Consider the following 26290-nt stretch of genomic DNA (forward strand, 5'->3'; position numbering starts at 1 on the left):
TTTCGCCGGACGTGGTCCACATACTGTCTTCTTCTCATAAACCTTCCACCATCAAACTTTATTCCAGTAAATGGAAAAGGTTTGCCTTCTGGGCTCAAGAACGGAGTATAGATCCTCTCACTGCACCAGTATCGGAGGTTCTGAATTTTCTGGCCTCCCTTTTTCAATCGGGCTCTTCAGTTTCTACCATTAAGGTTCAGCTAGCGGCGATCTCTAATTTTCATGCTTCATTTGAACCTTCTTTGATGTCTCACAAACTTTGTAAGGCTTTCCTTAAAGGGGCTTGGCTCCTTAGGCCTCCTTTATCTCATCCTGTCCCCACTTGGGATTTGAATATGGTTCTTGCTGCCCTAACTGCCCGTCCTTTCGAACCAGCTGCTACCTGTGATTTAAAATTTCTGTCTTGGAAAACGGCCTTTTTAGTAGCCATAACGTCTGCTAGGCGAGTTTCAGAACTTCAAGCTCTTTGTTCTGATCCTCCCTATTTGATTTTTCACAAGCATAGAGTTTCATTGAAATTAAACCCTGCATTCATACCAAAAGTGGCCTCCTCTTTCTGTATTCAACAAACTATAGAACTCCCTGTCTTTTTTCCAGAATTCTCTAATAACGCAGAATATACTTTGCATCAATTGGACGTACATAGACAACTGTGTTTTTATTTGAATAGAACCGCTCAAACGCGGAAATCAAATCAATTGTTTGTTTCCTTTGCAGTGAACAAATTGGGTCAACCAGTAACAAAAACCTCCATATCTAAATGGATTAAAGATTGTATCATGTTTATTTATTCACAGGCTAACAAAGACCTCCCCCTTCCAGTCAAGGCTCATTCTACCAGGGCAATGGCTACTTCCGTAGCTTTTCACTCCAAGTTATCAATAGATGATATTTGTGCTGCGGCAACCTGGACTTCTCCGCACACTTTCATTTCTCATTACAAATTGGATGTGGTTTCTCGAGGCAGAGCTTCCTTTGGTTCCACAGTTCTCAGGAGTGTGTTCCAGTGAGCCACCCGGGATGTAGGTGCTAGGGACGCTGTCCCATCTGTTGTGAATGTAGGCGAGATAGGATCCCATTACATCTTTTAGTTATGTACTTACCATAACTTCGGATGTATGGGATCCATCTCGCCTACATTCATAAGTACCCACCCTCCTTCCCCCTTCCATTCGGATTTAGAGGAGCTGTAGTCCCTTTTTTCTTGGTGATCTTTCTTGAAGAACTTTAGTTGGTTATAGTGACTACTAGTTTTTCTGTGTTTGCATGGATGTATGAAAGCGAACAAACAAGATCTGGGGAAGCAGGTGTAGTGCATCCTGGGATAGGGAGTAGCCCAGCCAATGAGAGACTTCGTGCTAGTGTATTAGTTGCCGAGTCGGAGCCGATGGATCGGCTCCGAACCCATCTGTTGTGAATGTAGGCGAGATGGATCCCATACATCTGAAGTTATGGTAAGTACATAACTAAAAGTTCTGGGAGCAGGAGAACCAGTGTCCCCTGTCAGATAGTCAAAGGCTTTTATTCAAGGACTTTTCTGATGCCAGAGAAGGAAAGAATGATAATGAGGCCTGTGATGGACATTTGGAAATCTGTTCTCAAGATTCTGAAGTTCGAAATATAATAACTTCAATCCCTTTTGCATCTGCTGTCTCCTCTAGTATTCATAGTAAAGTTAGATTAAAAGGATACATTTCATCACATCCCCATTGGTGAGCAGTTCAGGTGTTTAGGAATTGCTGTGACTGGCTTCCATTATCAGTTCTCTGTCTTACCCTTTGGACACGCTGTTGCACCAAGCATCCTCACAAAGTGCCTGCCTGCAGTCATTATTCATTGTAGACTTCAAGCCATGCACATTTTCACATATCTGGTCAATGTTCTTATCTTTCCAGACTTTTTTCTAGCTGTCAGGAGTCATTAGCTACTGTACAGAATAATTTACTTAGTCTGGGTTTTCAAATCAACTTTCAGAAATGTTCTTTCATTTCTTCTCACAGAATTGTGTTCCAGAGATATGTTAGTCTGCCCTGGGAAGAGCCTTTCTTCCCCCAACATAGTAGAAATGCTGCAACAGAATTTACTGAGGTTCTCCAATATAAACCTGATATATGCAAAGGAGTTTCTCAGAATTTTGGGGTAGATGGCAGTGATGGTTCTAATGCTCCCTTGGGCTAGACACCTAGGTTTAACTTATCCAAAAGTTTTGTTTTTCTTTATATATCTTTACAGGAATGGACCCCATTCTGAAGTCAGGACATAAAGTTCGTAAGATCAGTATTGTCTCAGTCTTTGATGGTAGACTTGAGTGTTCTTCTCAGCACTTGCAGTGTGCCCAGAATTGCCTCTTTCTGCAGTTCATATGGGTAGCATATTTAAGCCTGATTGTAAATTTTTTTATTAGTCCTTTTGCTAATACTACTGTTGGGACTATGTGGTATCTTTCTTCCACATTGCTTTTGTTTCAGCTTGAAAATCCTTTTATTTTATAGTTTTGTCTTTCTCCATAGATAAGATGCTGTAATAGCTGGATGTAGCAGTTTCAATGATCAGTGTGTTGTTTTTTCTTAGGCTACTATCTTGTTTGCATCTGTTCTTTGAACTGTTGGTAATGGGTGATCCCACGTGATATAAACGTCATCATAATGCTTTGTGGTTAAGGTTTCCAATGCTTCTCGGCTACTTCTCTGTTATAATGTTTGCACAATTCCCAGTGTTAGTTTTTCCATGTTATTGTGCCTTTCCATAAGTAAAGTGCGTGAGCATTGCCATTTCTATGGAAGGACATGAGATGATGATGATGATGATGATGATGATGATGATGATGATGATGAATTATTATTATTATTGGTAGTAGTAGTATTGTCTCATTGCTGCTGTTGGGCATTTAGTGGAAGTTCAGCAGTTTTTTGCCTGTTGGAAACATACAGACTGTAACAGGGTATGAGAATTAACTGGACAGGGGACTCCCAACAATTTAGATCAGATCCCAGAGGTGAATGGAAGCTCATGAAAGAAAAAAGGAGATAAGAATGTTTAGTGGAGTGTAAAAAAAAAATTAATTCACTCCCAGTCTCCCCAAACCCATCAAGCTCATTCCTGTGACTCATTTTTCCTACTCTTCCTGGCATCTGAAGACATTGGGAATGGGAGGGAGGAGCTGGGGACTGTGATGAGTGAGAAAACGTTATTGGCTTTCATGTTTTAAATGAGTTTACTTTAGAGCAGCATGGTCTGTTTGGTTTTGTCTGTACCACCTCCCAGAGTGTGTTTAGAGTACTTAAATCACCACAACTGGTTTATAATCTACTTCTGTTTGAACATTTTTTTTAGAAAATATAAGCTGGCAAGTAAAGATATTGTTTTATTTTAATACGCAGTAGTACTGTATTTTTCTTATACTTAATATGAAATAACAAGAGTAGCAGGTGGAAGAAGGCTGGTGGGGAAATTGTTAGGGACCCCACAAAAATGGTGCAGATTGAGCCCCAGACTTGCTAAGGCTGGCCTTGGATACTTATTTTTATAACTTGACAGTTGCATTGTTTTCTACCTTTAGCTTCCAGTGGTGAATGTTTACTAGTAGTGAGTCGTATGCATTTCATTAACATTTTCTAGTGATCTGTTAATTATGAGGAAGGAATGTATGGGAAGAATGGAGTAAGGCAGTGGATAGCCCACAACAGAAGTACTGTAATGCTGCTTACCTTGGGCTTGTTGATGATAACATGACCCTAATACAGTAGTTATAGAGCTATACTGCTAGATGTGTGAGTGGCACTTTTCGGTATGATCAGATTACTCCAGTCTTGTTCAAGCTGTAGTCTGTTACAGTTGTGGTTAGATGCTGCTTCAAAATATTAACCCTATATTGCCTTTCAAAGTCTGGTTCCTGCTTATCTTAGCCATTGAGATCCTGTATCCTGGCCAGTCATCAGAAGAGACACTAGTGTCTTTTCCACATACCAGATTGGAGCCACCTAGTAGGTCATCATTTGCGTATCTCTTCCTGGTCATGTAGAACTTTCCCAGGTTTGGGTAAATAACTTTTGAATACTAATTCTATCTTTATAGGAGAGTTTACTAGGACCCTAGCAAAATAATTCAGGTACTTCTAGATTGCTGATTTTTTATATTTAGATCCATACCTCTCAACCTGGAAACATTAAAAATCTGGACAAAGGCCCATGAAAAATAGGTACAAATCTGTGCGCTGATTAACATAACATTTGCATACACAATTATGTAACCACACCAACTTTCAAACGTAACCTGATGAACAGACAACCAGAATATGGCCTCAGAGTCCCCCATAGCCATTCCAATGTCCCATTACTTGGTTATTTCGCCCTATTTACCATAAACACTGTAATGTGCATACTGCTTTACTTCTGCAATGATTACTTGGATTTCATTTAAAACTTATTTTACATTTTATAGCACAAACACTAATAGACATCTGCTAAACAAAGCAATGCAGTTTCACAATGAAAATAGACTTGGCATTAAAACTTATCTGCCCTTGAAACTCACATTCATTGAAACAGCATTGAAACTCACATTCAAAGAAAATGCATCTGGGCAGTGGTGGATAAAGATTACCTTTGGGCTGCTTTCAAATCATAGGTCCCTTGCACACGAAACATACACATGTTCTTTGATATACCTTCTTGACTATTAAATTATATTCCTTGTATAATACAGCACACTTGTTAGAGCGCGTTTTAAATTTATTGTTTTGAACATTTTTCCAGTAAGCAATGAAACAAAATGCGTCAACCAGTAATGACAAAACTGCCCAATTCAGAATATTTCCATCATAAGTCTACTCCTACGTCTACAGTCCACCAGTATCAGTAAATCTGCACAATCTCTGCAGAAGTAAAAGACATCTAAATAATTCCACATTGACGAGATCTGTAACTAATGAAGAGGTTGCTGCTAGTAAACAACTTTAGATTTCATTGTTTCATCTACAAGTAAAGTGCCTGCTGCCCTTGAAGAATAAGCTGCCTGTGTTGCATTAAAAAAAGCTAGTAATATTTCAATAGGGAATGGACGGCAAACTGATACGTTCATAGTTCCTAGGTAACTCCTCCAAAGGAGGACATTTTAAGGACTGCAGCATCCATCCCCTATACAAATACAACACAGTACAGTACCCACAATCCATCTATATACTGTGGGAGTAGAACCCACAGCCTTCTGCATCAAAAAGCAAATATTCTACCTCTTGTGCTACTAACATTAACAGACTTTATGTAAGCAGCACTAAACTTCTCTCCCACTGAGGAACTATGCAGCACAAGAAAGAAAGAAAGAAATCTGGAGGAAACCAAAATTTATTGGGGGGGGGACAAAAGCTCAAGCTTCAGGGTTTGAACCTGACTAATTGTTACCACAAGGCATGGCTAACTGGGGCATTTTACAGACAGACAGACAGACAGACAGACAGAGACACACACGCACACACACACACACACACACACACACACACACACACACACACACACACACACACACACATTAAAACACAGCAGCAGGCAGGTAAAAAGAAAACCAGACTAAGTTTGCAGGTCTGATAAATTAATTGCACAGTGCACACTGAAAGCTAAATTAATTGCACAGTGTACACTGAAAGCTAAATGAATTACACATGCACCAAAGGTTAAAACACTCAAAACACATCAGCAGGTAAAAAGAAACACAGACTTATAAGCTTGCAGCTCTGATAAATTATTTGCACATTGAAAGCTAAATTAATGGCACACTGAAAAGCTTGCCCAGTAGTTGCAGCAGCCGGTAAAACCGAAATGGCAAACGGGACTTACGAATGCAGCTTGCAGATAACCTGAAACAAAGTAATTTAACATAAAAAATGAGATTTACGAATGCAGCTCAGCAAAAAAACTGAAATGCATGGACGTCTGATAAATTAATTGCACATTGAAAGTTCGCCCAGTAGTTAAGCAGATCAACACACACACACACCACTTGCCTAGTAGTTAAGGAGATCAACGGTTGTAGCAGATAAACTGAAACGGCCCCAACAAAGATTAATGCACTTATGAACAGCAAACACAGGAGCAGGTAAACTGAAATGGGACTTGCAAATAACATAAAACCTGAAATGCATGGACTTCGGATAAATTAACTGTACACTGAAAGCTGCTGAAATGAGCAGATAAACTGAAATGGCGCAGATAAAACTTGAACACATACTTGCAGTAGTTAAAAAAATAGAGAGAGAGAGATAAACTGAACAACGTTACACATCTGAGCAGCAAATAAAACATAAAACTTGTCTTGCACACTTGCCCAGGAGGTAACTGAGCAGGTAAACTGCACAACACTTTGCCATGCACAGACTTCTGATAAATTAACTGCACAGCGAAAGCTTGCACACTAACGGTTAATACCACAGACTTACGAATGCAGCAGGTGAAACCTTCCAGCTCAGCAGATAAAACTTAAGCAGCAGATAAAACCTGCACACACACTTGCCCGGTAGTTAAAAATATAGAGAGAGAGAAACTGAATAGCTCAGCAGCAGATACAATATAAAACTTGCACACTTGCCCAAAGAGAGAAACGAGTCAAGCAGGTAAACTGAAATGGCCCAGCAAAACAACGCATAATGCATATGAACATCTCAGCAGCAGATAAAAATTTTCCAAACACAGCTCAGCACCAGATAAACTTGCACACGCACACTTGCCCAGCAGGTAAACTGAAACGGGACTTACGAATGCAAACAGTCTAGCTCAGCAACAACTTGCCCAGCAGCAGATAAAATAAAAAAAAACTGAAATGACTTGAGTGCATGAACTTCTGATAAATTAAATGCACACTGAAAGTTTAGGGGCCTGTTTCTTACATGCAGGCTGGGACTTGATGTGGGCAGATACGCACATTTGTCGCCATTGCTGTTTATATTCCCTATTTCCCTCCAGTCCAACAGGCAGTAACTGATATCATCATGCACGCTATTGTAGGCTGGTGGTGGGTGACATCATCAGCCATAAATTTAAAGTTGTAAACTGGTAAAAAAAAAAAATAAAATAAAACGGGAAATTCAGAAATTAGGGGAGCCACTTGGGAATTCGTGGCACTCCAATATTTTGCCCTCAAAAACAGTAAATACCGAGGAATTTGGTATGGTTGAGAGGTATGTTTAGATCTCTTGCAGTTTTAATTTGGATGTGCTACCTTTTAACATGTTATAGCAATTCAAACTATTTTTATGTAAAATGTCTATGATTAAAACATTTAAATATTTTCCTAAGATGTGTGCTATTCTTTATTGGTAAAGTGTCACTTCATTGTGTTTACCACAGAGCTGTGACACTATTAGCCTCTGCATATTCTTCATCTTGAATTTCCAGCAGTGATCTGATCACTGCCAGACAATTTTTGTGAAAACTGAGCTGCATTCATCACATGTCCAGATGTATTTCAGCCATTATAAAAGTTTGGTTTAGTGACTGAGCTGTAAGCAGGCTGTAGCCTATAGACTTTAGCTTCATTCCCACCACTTCCACTTGCCTATTGCATAATTTCTGGCCAGCCCACTCAGACTAGTTATTTTGTGTCATTCATGAAGAGAGACATAACTATTTGCCAGAATAACAATCTGTAAATATCTGCGTAGTATCCTATTGGGTTCATAGGTCCATAGATGTGTACCAGGCTAGTGACCACTAGGGCTTTTATAAGTGACCCACACGTTTTATGTTTTAGACATTTGTATATGGGATGATTTTTGGTGATGACATGATTTACTGGATGGCTGTGTCCATCAGAGACATAAGCACTAGGCCAAGGATGAATTTCCAATTTCCCATCCCATGTGAATTGTGAATGCAGACTTCAGATGGAAAAAATAAAGTGCAGGAGGGGGAAATAAGTGGTAGATGGAGGACAATATGTTTAGGAACGAGATAATGTAGTGCTTTTCATGTTGGTGGTAGGAAATATGTGGAATGAACTGGCAGTAGAGTGTTGGGACAAAGATACAAGGACATTTGTCCCATGTTCAGATCCCTGTAGGCACTGTCTCAGAGTGAGCAGCCACTGCTGGCTCACCTGGGAGGAGGTGGCATTTCTGCGTCAGCACATGGATGACACCTAGCAGGAGCACTACCTGTTACTTCAGGTGAGTTTTAGACTGCCAAGGCTGATGTATTAGAGCAGTCCCTCTTACAAGGTGAGGGAATCTCAGCATTTGGGGGCATGCTTCCCCTTGGGAGACAGCTTTAGTGGAGTTTGGAAGAGTTGCCAATGGGGGACGGAGTTCTCCCAGGGTGAGCGAGTTAGGCTATTCTGCAGGATTAGCAAGATGGCCTATTTCCTACCATCCAGCACTCACCAGGGAATGTATGGCCATTTGGGATTTCTAGTCATGAATAAACTGTGTGTAGGTCTCTCATCTAGCCTAGGATTTCCCATCTCCCTTCCCTCCAGAATGAATGGCTCAACTGGTTTCAGGTAAAGGAGTCAACAGGCAAGATCCTGCCGGGGGAAAAATAAATAGGCATAGAAGAGGGAGGGAGGGTGCAGAGAATGGGTATGGAAGATGCAGCTTCAAGGTGCTAGAGAGGGAGGGAGGGTGAGGAGAATGGGTATGGAAGATGCAGCTTCAAGGTGCTAGAGAGGGAGGGAGGGTGAGGAGAATGGATATGGAAGATGCAGCTTCAAGGTGCTAGAGAGGGAGGGAGGGTGAGGAGAATGGGTATGGAAGATGCAGCTTCAAGGTGCTAGAGAGGGAGGGAGGGTGAGGAGAATGGATATGGAAGATGCAGCTTCAAGGTGCTAGAGAGGGAGGGAGGGAGGGAGGGTGAGGAGAATGGGTATGGAAGATGCAGCTTCAAGGTGCTAGAGAGGGAGGGAGGGTGAGGAGAATGGGTATGGAAGATGCAGCTTCAAGGTGCTAGAGAGGGAGGGAGGGTGAGGAGAATGGGTATGGAAGATGCAGCTTCAAGGTGCTAGAGAGGGAGGGAGGGTGAGGAGAATGGATATGGAAGATGCAGCTTCAAGGTGCTAGAGAGGGAGGGAGGGAGGGTGAGGAGAATGGGTATGGAAGATGCAGCTTCAAGGTGCTAGAGAGGGAGGGAGGGTGAGGAGAATGGGTATGGAAGATGCAGCTTCAAGGTGCTAGAGAGGGAGGGAGGGTGAGGAGAATGGGTATGGAAGATGCAGCTTCATGGTGCTAGAGAGGGAGGGAGGGAGGGTGAGGAGAATGGGTATGGAAGATGCAGCTTCAAGGTGCTAGAGAGGGAGGGAGGGTGAGGAGAATGGGTATGGAAGATGCAGCTTCAAGGTGCTAGAGAGGGAGGGAGGGTGAGGAGAATGGGTATGGAAGATGCAGCTTCAAGGTGCTAGAGAGGGAGGGAGGGTGAGGAGAATGGATATGGAAGATGCAGCTTCAAGGTGCTAGAGAGGGAGGGAGGGAGGGTGAGGAGAATGGGTATGGAAGATGCAGCTTCAAGGTGCTAGAGAGGGAGGGAGGGTGCAGAGAATGGGTATGGAAGATGCAGCTTCAAGGTGCTAGCTGCAGTAAACTAGTACAAGTTGTAGATTTGTAGTTTTCTTCTGCCAGTGCAGCCATGAGTGTTGTTTATTTCTATGAAAAGAAGTGCCAGTGTTCATCTGCTTGTATATTATCATCTTTAACATGAACTAATATAGTGGATGTTCACATTAATTGGTTCACTGTTATGAAGTGCATTGTAACAACTGCATATTACTACTAATGTTGCTACAGGTTGTTTTGAAACAATGGTTTGTGCGTAGTTTTGTAAAATGTCTAATACCATTACAGAACATTCACAAAATGTGAGCTATTCAGTCTTTATGTTAAGGCTCATAATAATAATGTTGACTGAATGAGCATTTAACTTTGATTTTAAAAGGATTTATGCTATCATTTTAGCTCAACTGAAGGATATTGCTTATGGTACAAAACAGTATGCATTCAAACCAGAAGTTACCGCTGATGACCAGATAGATGAATTTGATGAAACCGTCCACCTGGAACGAGGAGAAAACCTTTTTGAAATCCATATCAGCAAAGTAATATTTTCTCCAGATGCTTTGAAAGCCTTTGGTGATGTACAGCCAACAACATTTTGTACCTTTGCCTTTTATGATTATGAGCTTCAAGCCACACCTGTAATCCGTGGTCTGCAGCCTCAGTATGACTTCACTGCTCAGTATATTGTCCATGTTGATGACTTCTTCCTACAGTATGTGCACAAGAACTCTGTTACCCTTGAGGTTCAGCAGGCATATGGCACAGATTATCAGACTGTTGCAGCATGCCAGCTAAGAATACAGGAAATTCTGGAAAGGAATGGGAGGATTTTTCATACAGGACATTTAATCGGTAAGTAAAACAGGATTAATCTTTGTCTCACTTAACTACATTGAAACTGAGCATTTCTCAGATTATTTACAAAATGACCATTTTATTTTGGCATCATTTGTGGCATGATGCAAACTATGTTAGTTTAAAGAAGGGGTTTATGATTTAGTATATTAAAATGAATATTTATGTAAATTATAGTTGCCATTTTATGTACTACAAAAGAGCTTTTAAAAGAAAACTGAATGTTTTGCAGATTGCAAAACAGAGTAGAAGCAGTTGGAGCAAATGATTGACAACTGCATGCTTGACAGGTAACACTTTCTTCAAGCCTAGAGAGCAGCATTTTGTCGGTGGTTTTAATTCACAACAGGAATTCAAATGAATTAGCTAATTATTTTGTTAATTTTTCTGTCATTTGCTTTACCCTCTTCTAACACAGGGGAGCACAGAATCTATCCTGACAAGTGGTGGGCATATGACAGAGATTTAGTCCTGAACAGGATGTCAGTCCATTGCAAGGCACACACATATACACACACATCTATGGATAGCTTTGAGGACTGCCATTTCACTTATTGGCCTAGTATAATGTCAGGGAACTGAACTGTGAAGCCAAGTACTGTGATGCAGCAGTGCTTACTAAGCCGTAGGGCATTGAACTTGCCAGTTGTAATTTGCTGATTATGATTTAGACTGTAAAGCATAATTCATGATCCAGTACATTACAAGATGTTCATTTATTTGTGTGTCTGGAGTTATTCTTTTTAAAATTAATACCATATTAAAATTACAGTTGCAGTGACAGTAGGGCATGGGGGAGGGGTTGAAAGGTTAAAGTGTTGTATTTTTGCATGCAAAAGATATTATGAAATTTTCATCAGCCCCACATTAGTTACAGTAAATTTTTTTTATTACGGTTTGTTAACTGGGTGGGAACTTCTTCCTGCATTTTTGGTAAACTTTGTATCCCTTCAACTTACTCTGCTATTTCCTTATCACCAAAACCTATTCAAGAACTGTTCACCAAAGTAACAAATCGAGAAATAAAATAAATATGAAAGGGATGCTTTGTCAGTGTTCTTAAAGACTGATCCGATGATGTCCGTTTTCATTTGTTCCTTAATTCTTGGGCTCGGATCTGATTCTCCGATCTGACTCTGCCGCTTTTACTAGCTTGTGAATCACTGAAATCTCTTGAGCTCCTCACCTTCCTGTAATGCCCTAGTCCCTAACATACCTCAAATCTCATTTGCTGCCTTGGAGTTCAGATGTGGTCACTGTTGTAGTTCTCTAGTGTTTAATTTTGTGGGGTTTTCGGTGAGTTAATAATTTTTAATTTTTTATATATTTGACAACTTGTAATTTTTCTTACTATATCCTTTTGCTTCTGATAGCGTTTCCTCCTTTTTCCTTTTCAAGTAGTTGTGTACTTCTATTTGATCTGCCATTGTTACTAGTTTCTTGTAGTACCTTTGGGTACTACTTTTTTCTTACCATTGTTGGTATAATTTTATTATTTCTACTATATAGTAAAAAAATCTTTATCTTTGTCAATATCTTTCTTGGTACTGCTAGTGTAGTTTTCACTTTTTCTTTTGAGTCATACTGTCAGAGAAGCCAGCAGTGTTCAAAAAAATGTACGGCCTGTGGCCACAAAATCCTGCTGTCCGATGCACATTCAAAATGAGTATATTCTTTAGGCCTATCACATTTAAATGCGAAATGTGATATTTGCAATGGTTTTAACCCTAGGGCCATCATTTGACTGTAAAATCAAATTAATACTCAGGGGTTTGCTGCCCTCTAAATCCTGTAACTCACCAGCATCTTCTAGGGCTCATCCCCCTAAAAAGTAAAAAAAGAGAGATTCCAGAAAATGCTCTCCAGAGCCTACTAAACCTTTAGATCCAAAGATTCAAAAAGAAAGGTCACCTTGGATCCATTCTCCACTTTTGGGTCTGGCTTCAGTTCACCTCTAGGCTGACATCTCTCTTCTTGAAGCATTCTCCAAGACACCACCATTCAAAGCCTTCATCCACAGCATCTTCGACTCCTTCTTTGAAAAGTTTGACTGAAGCTGATGTGGACAGGATGATGAGGAAGTTCCTCTTGATGCAGGTGCAAATGGGGGTTCTCCAGGCTTTAACCCTATCAGGTCCAGAGACCTTAATAAGCACAACCCCCCCCCCCCACTAATTCCTTCGGTGACCTGACCTATGGTTTTGGTGTTGTCAGATCTCAAAATTCTGAAGTCATTCACATCAGGTCTGAAGATGCAGGTATTTTTGACTCTGGTGGCATCTCTGAGTGGAATGGCCCTGAGTGCTTCGGAGCCATGTCTAAGGTGCTCAAGTCAACTCCAAAGTTCTCAGAGACTTATCTTTTCCTCGGAGCCTCAGCATTAGACAGCTTGGCTCCACATCTCTCTTCAAGTGCGCTTCCTGCAGGGAGGAGGGAGCTTAAGCATGTTCTTTCAGAGTAATCAGTGTCCTCTTCAGGGAATTTGGCGTTCAAGATAGTGGAGACAGCTTTCTCTATCTCTAGAGCTTGAACTTCTCCACATTCTTCAGCTCCAACTGCCCTAGCCCATTCATGTCTGCGTCTTGAGCCTTATTTATCCCTACCACAGGGACAGCCAGCCCAAGTTAGCTGCCAGGATACTCATCAGGGTGTGCTGATTTCTTTCATCACTTCTCTGAAACATCCCACTGAAGATGTTTTCAGGAAGAGAAAGTGCAAAAGGAGGTATTTAAGCTATCCTTAAGAGTCGGTCATATAAGATACCGACTTTGATGAAGGGTAAGGGTCCCCAAGATCACCAACTGATGACGTCCCATTTGGAGACATTCTAGAACTCTTAAAGCAGAGGTTGTTGGTTTCCCATCAACTCTTCCCAAGAGGAGTCTGTATTCCTGGAGGCTTTTGGTGCTGCCCCATCTGCCTCCTAGGTGAGTCTGCCTACTGATGAGTTTATTGATTAGGTCTCTCAGTGGGCATGGGAGGAGCCTGATACAGTTGAACCAATACACAAGAGACCAGCCAAGATCCTGGCACCACCTAAGGACAGAACCCATTGGAGCAGAGGAGTACTGGTTAATCCCATGGTTGTAGTGGCAGCCGCCAAGAAGGAACTAGCAGAACAATGTTCCTCTGCCACCCTCCTAACAAGGAGTCTAGGGCTGGGCAGATTTGGAAAGTGTTTATGCTTCAGTGACCTTTGCCCTTTGAGTGCTGAACTATTTGGCACACATCACAAGACTCCAGAGGGATTTGATTAAAGAACTTGCCAACTCCTTCACTGGGACCATATCCTCTGAGGCAGAGAGCTCTTTTGCCTTGCAGTTGGCTGCCCTCTCAGTCCATTTCCAATTTGTCCGTGAGGATTATCTCTCATGCAACAGAAGGTACCTCATTGGTGGGGGGTTCAGGCATTTCAATTAGTAGGCATGCTTGGATGTGCTTGAGTGATTTTGCAGAACCCTTCAGAGCTTACTTCATTAGTGCTCCCTTTGACAGAAGTTTCCTATTTGGCCTTTAATTGAAAGAGACGCTCTCCAGGTGTGAGCAGAAATCTGTTGTGGGCATAAGTTTTTCAACCCTGCAACAAACCTTTTCTAGGAATCAATGAGGAGGTTGAAAGATTTGGTTCAGGAAATCCCAAAGTCCCTTCCAAGATCCACGTGGAGATCGTTCTCTCAGAGGCAGGGGGGAGCTTTAATGGAAGATGCTGCCCTCATGGCAGAGGAGGTCCAAAAAACCAAGGATCAAGAGAGCCTTTCTCTGACAGATTCTACCAGTGATCCTGAAAAGAAGCCCAACTGTCCTACTCTGGAAGTGGTAAGGGATCATTTATCCCTGCACCAGAGAGCCTAGTTAAATATTACAAAAGATTCATGAGTACAGAGGATAATATCCAGAGGTTATATCATACCCTTTTCCCCATCTACCTCCTCTGGTTTCAAAGAAAATCCCGAATGTATCACCCAGTTAGTGGGAGGCAGCAGCAGCATTAGAAATAAACAAACTGCTAGAAAAAGTGAATCATCCAGCAGGTTCCCCCAGACCAGAGAGAGTCTGGAACTTAATCAAGATTCTTTTTAGTACCAGAGTAAGAAGGAGACTGGAGACCAGTTTTGGATCTCAGCAATCTGAATCAGTCAGTTCAGTACATGAAGTTCCAGATGGTCACAGTTCAGCCTGTTCTGCCTTTTCCACACGGGGACAACTGGATCTGCCCAATAGATCTTCAGGATACTATCATATCAAAATGGAAAGACGCTCCAGGAGATATCTGCACTTCTGGCTGGGGGTCAGTCATTACAAATTCAGAGCTCTGCCCTTTGGTCTTACCACACCCCCCAGAGTGTTCACCAAGTGTATGGCAATTGTGACAGCTCACTTTAGGCTGCAAGGATTCTGTGTGCTTCTGTATCTGGATGACTGGCTCATCACCACTTTGACCAGACGCCAACTGATACAAGCCCGAGATTACATACTCCAAATGTGCTATTATCTGGGTATTTCAGTCAATTACAACAAAGCTCATCTGAAACCAACTCAGACATTAGAATTTATTGGTGTCTTTTTCAACACAATCACACAAACAGGATCTCTTCCTTTGGCGAGAGTTCAGACTGTTCAATTCCAGGTCAGGAAAATCATCCAAAACTCCTCCCTCTCAGCTCGATTAAGCCTTCAAGCTTTAGGGTCCATGTCAGCGGCAGTCATTCTAATACCAATTACAAGATACCATATGACAATACTGCAATGGAACTTAGCTACTCAGTGGTCCATTCTTTACCACCCTCTGTCCAGTCAGATAAAGATAACTCAAGCTTGCAAGAAATATCACCTATGGTGGATACAGTTAAGTCAAGTGCAAGAAGGTCTTCCCTTTGTTCTTCCCCACCCCAAGGCCATAATGACCGCGAATGCCTTCCAGATCACGTGGGGGGGCACTTCCTGGTAAGGACAGTCCAAGGCACATGATCCACAGAAGAGGCCACCACGCATACCAGTGTCAGGGAAATGAGAGCTGTCCTCCCTCCTAGCATTGCAAGCTTTCCCAGACACACACTCTGCTGGGACTATTGTGATTCAGTTGGACAACATGGGTCTGGTATATCAACAAACATGGAGCAACCAAATCTTACCCCATGTTGAGAATCTCCAGGAGTGTAACAAAGGGTGATCTCATCCAATTGTTTTTTGATAGCAACACACATTCTGGGGATGTCCAACGTGATTGCAGACAGGTTGAGCAGGTCTATTGTAATGTCTCGTGAGTGGTTTTTCAGTATGAAGGTGGCAGAAAGGATTTTCTGTCGATGGGGTCAATTGTGCTTCGACCTCTTCTCGTCCCCTTTCAACAAATGCAGCAGGTTCTCCCCCCCCTCATCCCCCCACTAAGTAAGGATGTGCCCAATTTATTCACCAAGGGATGCTCTACTTCACGATTGGTTCAGCAGTCTCTATTATGCCTGTCTACTGATACCTGTCATCCCCAAATTTCTTCAGAAAGCATCCTGATTGAAGAGCACAGTAATCCTCATTGCCCCTTATTGGCCTAGTCAGATTTGATTTCCCTTTCTTTGGCCTCATCTTCTTTATCCCCCTTGGATCCTGGATCCAACTCCAAATTTCTGTTTGACAGAATTATTTCATCCAGATATTTGGACGTAAAATTGACCACATGGTTTTTCTTCTTTTGATTGTTAGCCCAGGCTTTCCTCCCCAATTGTCATGTCCTTTTATCTTTTCACAAAGTTTCCACTAGAAAACTTTACAAGAGTAAATGGAAAAGATTTGTTTTTTGGGCATAACGGAATTGATTAGATCCATTTTCTGCTCCCGTTTCTAAAGTTCTGGAATTTCTGACATCAATATTCAGTGAAAGAGCTAACTCTTCTACTGTTAAAGTACAGTTTGCTGCCATCTCCAACTTTCATGTTGGAATAGATAATTCATCTTGAGCATCTTCCAAGCTTTGTTGAGCCTTTCTAAGAGGAACTCTTCTTCTAATAAGGCCTCCTATTAAAGATCCTACTCCTCCTTGGGATTTAAATGTAGTATTGCAGGCTCTAAACCATTCTCCATTTGAGCCTTCAGCTAAGACAGAACTAAAATATTTAACTTGTAAAACTATATTTTTGGCAGCAATTATCTCTGCCAGAAGGGTTTCTGAATTGCAGGACTTGTTTTCTAAACCCATAACTTAATATTTCATAAAGACAGAGTATCCTTAGGAACCAACCCTTCCTTTAAGGTGGTGTCAGAATCTAATAAGAATCAATCTATCAACTTCTAAGTTTTCTTTGCAAAATTTTTAGATAAAGAAGAATGCATGTTACACCTGCTGGACGTTCACAGACAATTACGTTTTACTTGCACTGAAAGATTTTTAGAAAAACGAAACAACTGTTTATCTTATCCTGATTCAGAATTGGGCAACTCAGTCTGTATAGTAACATTAGCTAAATGGTTGACTATTGTATTACCTTTGTTTATAATAAATTGGGCATATCCTTATCCAAACCACCAAGAATGCATTCCACAACATCTATGGCTACTACTTCAACTTTTTTATCTAAAGCTTCTGTAGATGATATTTGTGCAGCTGCAATCTGGGCCAGTCCTCATACTTCTAGTGCTTATTACAAATCAGATCTGGTCTCTAGGATCAGAGCAGCTTTTGGTTCAATGGTACTTGGGAATATCCTTCCTTAGGGTCCACCTGGGATTTAGGTATCTGGGAACTCTGTCCCAAGAGTTGAGAAATGAATGAAAATTGACAGCATCAGATAAAGAAGTTATGTACACACCATAAAGTTCCATCCGTGTTGTCCATTTTCATTCTTCCTCAGTTGCCCTCCCGCCAACCCCCTCAAGATCATTCTTTTGGCTGCATCAAAGATGTTGAAGAAACTTTGTTCATTTCTTTGAGTCTCAGCCTTTGCTAGCTATATTAATATTTTATTCCTTTGCAATGTTCTGTGGATATTAAGGACAGCAAACAAGATCTGAGGTATGTTAGGGACTAGAGCACTATGGGAAAAGGAGGAGCGTGAGAGCTTTCAGTGACCCACAAGCTAGTAAAAGCAGCCAAGTCTAATATAAGGATTGGATCCAAACCCAAGAGTTGAGAAAGAATGAAAATGGACAACACAGAAGGAATGTTATGGTGAGTACATAACTTCTGGGGGGTTTTTTCTTATAAATTGCTCCCTGGTAGATGACTGAAACATTAAATCACCACTTAGATATATCAGCAATTATCTTAAAACATAATTTTTAATGGGTACAATTTATTTATTTATGTACAGTTTGTTGACCTGGAAAGTCCATTGGGCCAAAAAGAACCTTTTTTTCAATGGAGGCTGGGGAGAAAAGCTCCACATACAATATTACAATATTAAATAATAATACAAAAGTAGCAAGATGAAAAAGACATAGAATTGACAAAGAAATATTAACAAATCATTATGTGGCATATGCCATAACAAAATATGCTAGGATTAGATGGAATACAGTGGTCTTCTGCAGAGTAATAGAAAATAGGAAAAACAGATAAAAGTTAGGCAGGATGAGAGCAGGAGCGTTCCCAGTTAGAGGAGAGGTCTTAAAAATGGAGTGATTCTGAATAGTTCGTATATGTGGTGGAAGAGAGTTCCATTTGCTTGTTAGAGAAAATGACAATTACAGTTGTCCTGGACTACTTATGGGTTTATAAACTTCAAGGAGATTTTGGTTTTTAGATCCGAGTGATCTTCCAGAATGATGAAGAATGAAGATAGAAGAGGGGGAAGGACAGTTAGAGGGATTAAAGAAGAGTTTGTGCATGGTGGAAAGTTGAATTTAAGAGGGATAGTTAGGAAGTTCTAGCCAATGTAGGGAGTGAAGGGAATCAAAGTGATGAGATAAGGATTTAGAACCAGTAGCAAACTTGGAGATTTTATTGTAGCAGGATGTAAGTTTTGCATTAGAATTTAGTCAAAGTTACTGATTGTGTTGGTGTCAGAACTCGTTGCATGTTTGAATTATCGAGGGAAGCAACAATCAAAAGTGTCAAACACTGAATGTAAGGTAAATGGGAATGGGTACTAATGCCAAACAGACGTTTCAGGACTGGAGTTTTTTTGTGTGTGCGCTCGCACGTGTAAATATTTGTGGGTTATACTTAGAGTAAGGGCTACAACACTGGTTTAGATGGGTTGCTATGTTTGGTAACTGGTATGTTTCAAGTGTATGTTTGTGTTTTGTTTAGTGGTACTGTTAGGGAAAGCATGTTTAGTACCCTAATGTGTTGGGTTTGTGGCTAGGGGCAAGGACAGAAGTAAGATTAGGGTTAACCGACATGAGTAATGTGGAAGTGGGGGGGAGTGAATTGCTAATGTAAACCCATATGGGGTTAGGCTGAGCTTGTCCACTTTTTGGCTAGAGAAATTGAAGCACCTGGGATGTACCTCATTGCTGTTCATGGAAAAAAGTTTAGCCACTGGATTGACCACTGAATGAATTGTCTCACTCAGAGGCATTATGAAGAAAAAACAATTAAATGAAGTATATTAGATATGGCCATGCACCCAAATCAATGAGACACAGTTAATCTAAAATAAAAGTCAAATGTACCACTATTTCCATAAAACAGCTTTCTTTTCTGATCGGTTAAACTAAAAAAAAATGTGCATGGTCACCACGAACGGTAGAAGTGAAACTTCTGTAAGGAAGTATGAGGGAAAGAAATGGTACAGTACAGTATAAGCTCCTTCGCACTTCCAGAAGTTTCACCTCTGTCGCTCGTTGCGACCATGCACATTCTTTAGCGACTATCGTGGTCTATACAGTGTCAGATATACTTCTAAAAACTTAGCTGTCAACTATACCAGACTTCTATTTTCTTGTTTTCTCAAATAATAAAAGAAAAATTAAAATGACTTTGTGTTTTTTTCCATATCTATCAACCTCCAAATGTTAAAAGTCATTAGCACTGGCCTTTTAAAATCATAGTAAAGGGTGAAAAAATAAAGATGAGCGTTTTTTCCCCCTTTGGTTTTTAAAATAAAAACATCTTTGTATACTAAACACAACATGGTTAGTAATATGGAATCTTTATGTGTGTTAAATTGCTGCTAACTGGGTGTTTTATGTACTTGTACCTCTCAAGTATACTCACAAACAAGCCTGGTTTGAGGAAAATCAGTAAATCTAAGAGAAACAAGTCCAGTCTGATGGCCAACATCAAATACTAGGCGTAAATTAGCAATTAAGAGGTATGTTTTTTTTCCTCGTAACATTTTGTGTTTTTTTTGTTTTGTTTTTTTTAACAACAAAAGTGAGGATGATCCCTCCTCTCCTCTGTTACGATTGGAATAAGTAACTTTTAACAATCCCTACTACACTGCTTTGGTTGTTTACTGTGAATAAGCTTCTTAACCATGGCCATGTTCATCTTTTCCTATTACAATTCTGTGCATAAAGGGCTGTTTTAGTAAGTACAGTAAGGAGTTTACACAGTGATCATTCAGAGGTTCTTTCTAAGCTTACAGCCAAGGAGATCATCCAGAAGAAGCTCAGCAACTTCATGTAAATAATGGTGGGAGACAGTGTGTCCCTATTAAGTAGATTTCCATACAAATGTTGGGTGAAAATTTGTGATCACCCTTCCAGTCATCCAGACTAAGCATCTCAATTGTCCCTGATTTTGGAGGAAGTTGTTAATCTATCCCTCATAACATCAGTGACTCGTACCTCTCAATTTTATGAGGAACGTTCCTCATTTTCGGTCTTTAAAAGTCCATGTTCCTCATTATTCCACATTGACTCTAACTCTTCACTTTGTGTGTTTGTGTGTGTGTGTGTGTGTGTGTGTGTGTGTGTGTGTGTGTGTGCATGCATGTGTGCGCGTGTTTGAAAAGCTGAAGTAGAAGTATGGAAGTCAAACTCCTCCCTTAAGGGCAGAGTTTGACTTCCGTTTCACTTTTCTGTTACACTCCAAGCTCTCGCATTGTCCTATAAAAAGTTTCACTTCAAAAAAAGAGGCCACTAACTTACAGGCATAATTTGACTGCATAGTAGTACTGTTTGAGAAAGTGCGTTTTCTACTCCTGTGTAGTGCTAGGGTTAGGAGGTAGTGATTAGGAGTGGCGTTAGGGTTATCACATGTACTTTACATTGCCAAAAGATTCAGACACTTTACAAAAGAAACAACAGTTCTGACCATTTGTGAAAATCAGTTTTATTATGTTCTGAAGCAATTTAAAATTAAACTGATTGTTGTGGATTGCGGATAAGAAATCATTTTTTTTTCTTGTGATTAAAGTTGATTCTGTGCTTTACTGTGTCATAGCTTATTCAGAAGTTATTTTTGTTACACAGTAAGGGCTGTGTATTTGAAAAGTATACAAAATAAAGTCCGAGTCCTCTTCTTTTGCAGTATTTATTTGTTTATTGTTGTGGGGATGGCTCAAGCAGTTTTTGTCTGTTGCATTTACTTTCAGATTTTATGGAATTTAACCACATTTTTCTTTTCTTAGTTCTTGGTATTGCAAATAGATGGGACAAGCTACAGTTGCAGGTTACTGCAAAGTATTTCATGATGGCATTAAAACCATTGTAGTGTTGTTGCCATTTGTTTTTCTGCTAGAGGAAGTCACTTTTTGTTTCACAGTATGGATTGACAGAAGCATCTTCTTGTTACTTTCATTTTTATAAAAGTTTTCTGAGATGGTCACATTTCTACACAGCCTACAGCTTTGAAGGATGTTTGTTTTGAAAACTGATAGTGGTTTGTGTATTTTTGTGTTCTAGTGACATTTTGTGATGGTAGTTATTGTGCTTTCTGTAAGAAAGCTTTGTCAAGTGACTGTAAAATGCTTGTGCAGGGGAGAAAACGTTAGGTGCACTGTGTACAGTGACTTTTTGGAAGCTGCCAGATTCAGAATTATAAGATGTTCTTATCTCCAGTACTATTAAAGGCCATCTGGATGTAGGCAGCTTGGTGTCTTCAGCTTTCCTTGGTTCTCATCTCTCCCTTTTACCCATATTGATTTACTCTCTGCTTCTCCAGGTCTCTTTGCTGCTTGATGAGCTAACAGAGAATTGGCCCCATGCTATTCTTCTGTGATTTTGTGAAGAAATTTTCTTCAAAGAGAAGGTTTTCATACTTTTCCAGTCCTTTAAAATTACTGTAAACATCAACATATACTCTTACATTCTGTAGATGCATGCTGGGAACTTTGTTCTGCAAGATCTCTCTCCCTTTGGAGAGGATTCCTTTTGTTCAACAGGCAGTGACCCAGCCCCTTCAGATGCAGTAGTTTCAGGAGGTATTTGCCTCAGAATGTTAGTTTTGATGGCAGTGATGATCTTCGAGGAACGTCATGCCGTTTCACATGCTAGTTCTGTAATGGACCCTCAAAATACAGTGGTCACAGTGCATGGGCCAATTGTCCTGTAAAATCAGAATCTCTAAAGCATGCTTAGCACTCTTGTGCTGGTGGCTTTATATTCCCAAACTTTACTCTAAGCAGTTCTTTTCACCTTCCCAGTCATATAGTGGCTTTGACTGTAGTATTTCTGACCTAGGATGGGAGGGGTATTTTCAAGGGCAGTGAGTCCAAGTTGCAGGATCCCTCTCAAAGAGTAGTCTGCACATTGATGTTCTGGAGATGAGGGCAGTCGTTCTTACTCCATAGACCTTTCAGGACTCCCTTGCACATGCTCAGCTGCCATTCACACTGAAAGCATGGTAGTGGTATGCTGTAGAAGCAAAGAGGGTGGAAGTCACTCCTACCTCCTGTATCAGGATGCCATAAGGGTACAGGAATGGGCAATGTCAATCATTCACTTTTGTGATAACCACTTGTATTCCTGGTGAAGCCGGTTCAGTGTTTGCTGATGTCACATGAGTGGTCATTCAGTTTATCAGTATTAAGACTTCTTTTGCTGTAAGAAGCCCTTCTGTGGCCTGTTTTCTTCTCCACCTAATGCCAAATGCAACAACTACTGCCTAATCCCACCTCAAGGGGAACGGCCTACTGGTGCTGTTTTTCAAAAGTGGCATCAAGGGCTCTTTTATGCTTTTCCCTCTTTTTTCATTATCCTCAAATTTATTCAGAAAGCCAGGCAGAACAAACTGACATTCTAATAGCCCCGTTCATTCCTTAACAAGTGAGGATACCTCTGTTTTGGTCTAACCCTCTGGAGTTTTTTGTACAACTGGAGCACTTCAGAACTCTGTTGACTCTCTCATCTGGCAAGTATTACCTGGACCTTCACTCCATTCAATTAATTGGTTATTCCAGTTCTGATAATGGCAGGGATTCTGCATAGTGTTTTAGAGTCATCTGTATCATCACGTCTGCCCAGCACTGCAAGATACAAATGATAGCCTATAAAAACAAATGGAAACATTTCTCTATCTGGATTTCCGTCAAAGGAGGAGATCCCTTCTCAGCACCTGTATCTGTTATTTTCGATTACATTTCCAGATTTTTGATAGAATCTTCAGTTGCTTTTCTTTCAAAGCTCATCTTGCTGCCAAAAAAGCTGTAATTTCCACCAAGGGCTTCAGTTTTCTTGCTTCTTTAACATGTGCAAAGCCTTTCTTAAATGTGCATTCCAAACAAGACATCCATTCAAGGAACCTCTTCCCCCTTATGCTTTGAAATCAAATCAAAGGAGTACCTGTTTAATTCCTGGAAATGCTCTTCTTGCAGCTCATCTGGCTAAACTCACCATTATGTGTTTTGCTTTTCTTCTAAAGGTATTCATATACCACATCTTTGTTTCCTTTAATTCCATTCTTTCCCTTTAATGCCGTCTGCACTGTATCATCCTAGAATTCTCCAGCTTACTCTCTCTTCCAACTATAAACTTAACTTTTACCTCTTAAACTAAATCCCTTTCTGCAAACTTCTCCAACGATCTTCCATTTAATAATGCCTCCTTACTCACCGGTCTCTTCCTAATTATAATTTTTTCCACTATTATTAATACCCCCTTCCTTATCCATTCTTCTCTTTACACGCTATGTCTATTGCACTACTTTGTAACTAGTCTCTCTCTCTTATGCTGGCAGCAGTCATTCTGCAAAGTCATTCATTTTATCATGTTTATTCTTTTCTATTCTATTACCGTTCTGTTATATTCTACAGTTTTTGTTTGCTGTAGCCCGGCAATGTAACTCCTTTTGTGTTTGGAAGATGGGTAGGAACTGTAGCCATTAATAGCATCAACCTGAGGAATTTTACTGTGATTCTGGTCAATTGCAGCCCTGCAACTTGACCCTATTTGACAGCAGAAAAATAGACTTTTATACAGTGAGGTTAAATAACTGAATAACCGTTGCCAAAATAGGATGCACATAATTACTTGGAAACTACTAGGCTTGTGATAATGTTTTGGCTAATCTGCATGAGTTTTTGTTTTCAGAGTAATTTCTGATCTGGTAGGTAGATAGAGAGTGAGTGAATTGGATACTAAAGTAAATCAGCTACCAAATCAGAACAAAAGATTTTGTTATAAAAGCATCCATTGTGGTAGTCATTAGATTTCTACTAGTAGTGCAAGTCACCAGGATTTGGAAGTGGACAAAGATTGCTCAAAGGACAGGGATGCTGTAAAGAACTTACTGCCCTGTTGACTGTTTTTCCTTGGTGTTCATTGATGGCTTTTGTGGGAAGATCACTGGCAGAGGCTTTGAGTTAACAAGAACCTGCACACTACATAATATGGGTGAAATGAAAACTGATGTGTCTTCATGTATGGTTATACCTATTGCAGGAAAATGTGAAAAAGAACAGGTTACTCCTTGTATGTGAACTGCTGGCCAGCAGACTAGCAGTTCAAAAAGTCTCACTTATTAGATTTAATCTGCTGTTGAACTGCTTGCATTGGTTGACATGTTTTAGTTTCACTGTAAGAATACATGATAGGGGAGGAGAAAAATGGAAGGAAGGTGAGGCACTCACATGCATAGTTATTGTGAAGATTGGGGGAAGATGGGCGAAGGCTGCCAGCCTAGTCAAATAGAATTTGATACATAATTCTATCATTTGTATAAATAAATGTAAAATATAGCCTTGTATCTTAAATGAAAGAAAATACTGGAAAATGTGAACTTCAAGATTGTTGCAACATGGCCATCTGCTGTAAGGAAAACTAAGCCAAGCATTTCAAATGTTCTTTGAAGTTAAAATTATCTAAATAGTGAAGCCGAAGTGGCTGGCTGAACACATTTTTTCTATTGTCTTAACTTAAGGAATAATTAAGTGTACATGTGAAATGTCTTTTATTGTTGTAGTTTCCTGAACAGGTGTTAGATTGCTAAATAATGCAGTTTGTTGGCTTGGGAACTCCAGACTAAGTGTCAAAATGATGTAATGTGTATACTGGGAAAACCTGTGTCAAACTGATGTAATTTTGGAGGGCCTAGCAAAGATGTTTGTTAGTGAGCTTAAAAGCTATTGTTCAGAGAAAGACTGTGAGCATTTTGATCTTGATATCCCACTTATCAGCACTCTGCCTGTTGTTTTATGTAAGTAGTGTCTTAGAAGTATGTTTTCTTGTAATAATAGCTAGGAACTTAAAAGAAAGTTAGACAAGTGTTTTTCTGTTATATCGGAACTTTCCTACTGTATTGTTTTAAGTTTCTGCGTGATCTCTGAACTCTTGGATATCACTGTGGTGTAGTAGTATTGTCTTGTGTTTTTAATTATTTATTATTAAATATTTTTTAAAACCTTTACCTGTGGCTGGTTTGTGTAGAGATAAGTAAACTCTAGAGTACATTGCATATTTATAGAGTTTATTGTAATAAGCCACTCTAAAAAGTCTTAGACTGAATAGTCACATTACCAATTGGATAATAAAATTGCACAGTAATAATTGGACACCCTTTTAAGGGCCTTTGGGTAGCTGATACATATTAGCTGGTAGTGGCAGAAATTACTACCGTATAGTGTGGATAAAGGGTCGGAATCTGTGTCAGTCTTTCTCAGGAGTGTCTGTGAAGTTGTATAAATATTTATCTCAAAGTGTGTGTGGTGTGTCAGCTACCTGAGCAGGGACACAAAACACTGGTGGGACAGAGAGGGTACTGGAGGTTAGCTTGCCAGCTAGGCTAAGATCTGGACCCTATAGCTCCGCCAGTGGGGAGTCTTATTGGGGAACTGGAGAGCAAGGGAGCAACCAGCCCCAGACTGACTGTGATTCTGTGTGCACTTAAGGGAAATTATACTTTACTGTGTGTATTTGTTATCCTTTCCTCTTATATGAGACGCCCTCCCTGGTGTTAGTGGTGAGGATTGAGGCTCCTTGATAGCTGGGTCAGGGCGTGGTCATCACAGTTATCAAAAAGGAATCGGGGGGGTGCATGCAAAATAAAATGCACATATTTTTGAGTGCAGTATTTTAATAGAAAAAGTCTTAAGTTTGCAAAACTGTTTAATGTATTGTGTTGAAATATCTTGCCTTCATAATACATGAAAATACAGTAAAAAATAAATCTTACAACTGTCAGTCTGTTGTTGAAGATATGTTTATTGTATTCACTGGACTGTTGGTGCATTCTGACTTGTATTTTAGGGGTCAGTGGAGACGTACGTAATTTTGGAGTAGTAGAATACTGGATACGGCTACGAGTCCCTATGGATCAAGCTATCCGACTTTACAAGGAGCGGGTAAAAGCTCGTGGCTACATGATTTCTAATGTTAAAGACTCAGAGCAGGTAAACTGATATGTACACTTCTCAGTTAAGCAATGTAGTACAGTCTTACAATATTTTGTTTCTTACAGACAACCGAAATGGATGTACTTTCAAACACATGCTAGAAGAAATGGATAAAACAGAATGCAGTACAGCATAGGAGATATACAATTAAATGAATGGCTAAAATGTTGATAAGTAAGAGTGAATTGTTGAA

General features: G+C 40.2%; 1 protein-coding gene across 1 annotated transcript in view; it reads left to right on the forward strand.

Annotated features, from left to right (window-relative positions):
- The window catches only part of RPGRIP1L (RPGRIP1 like), a 1932928-nt gene that overhangs the window by 1056259 nt on the left and 850379 nt on the right, over positions 1-26290 (forward strand). The window contains 2 exon segments of the mRNA XM_044082016.1: positions 9932-10384; positions 25952-26094. Coding sequence (XP_043937951.1) covers positions 9932-10384; positions 25952-26094 — 596 coding nt within the window.

The sequence above is a fragment of the Protopterus annectens genome, chromosome 8.part1 (genome assembly GCF_019279795.1).
Source record: "Protopterus annectens isolate FY-2018-M chromosome 8.part1, PAN1.0, whole genome shotgun sequence".
Taxonomy (NCBI): Eukaryota; Metazoa; Chordata; order Ceratodontiformes; family Protopteridae; genus Protopterus; species Protopterus annectens.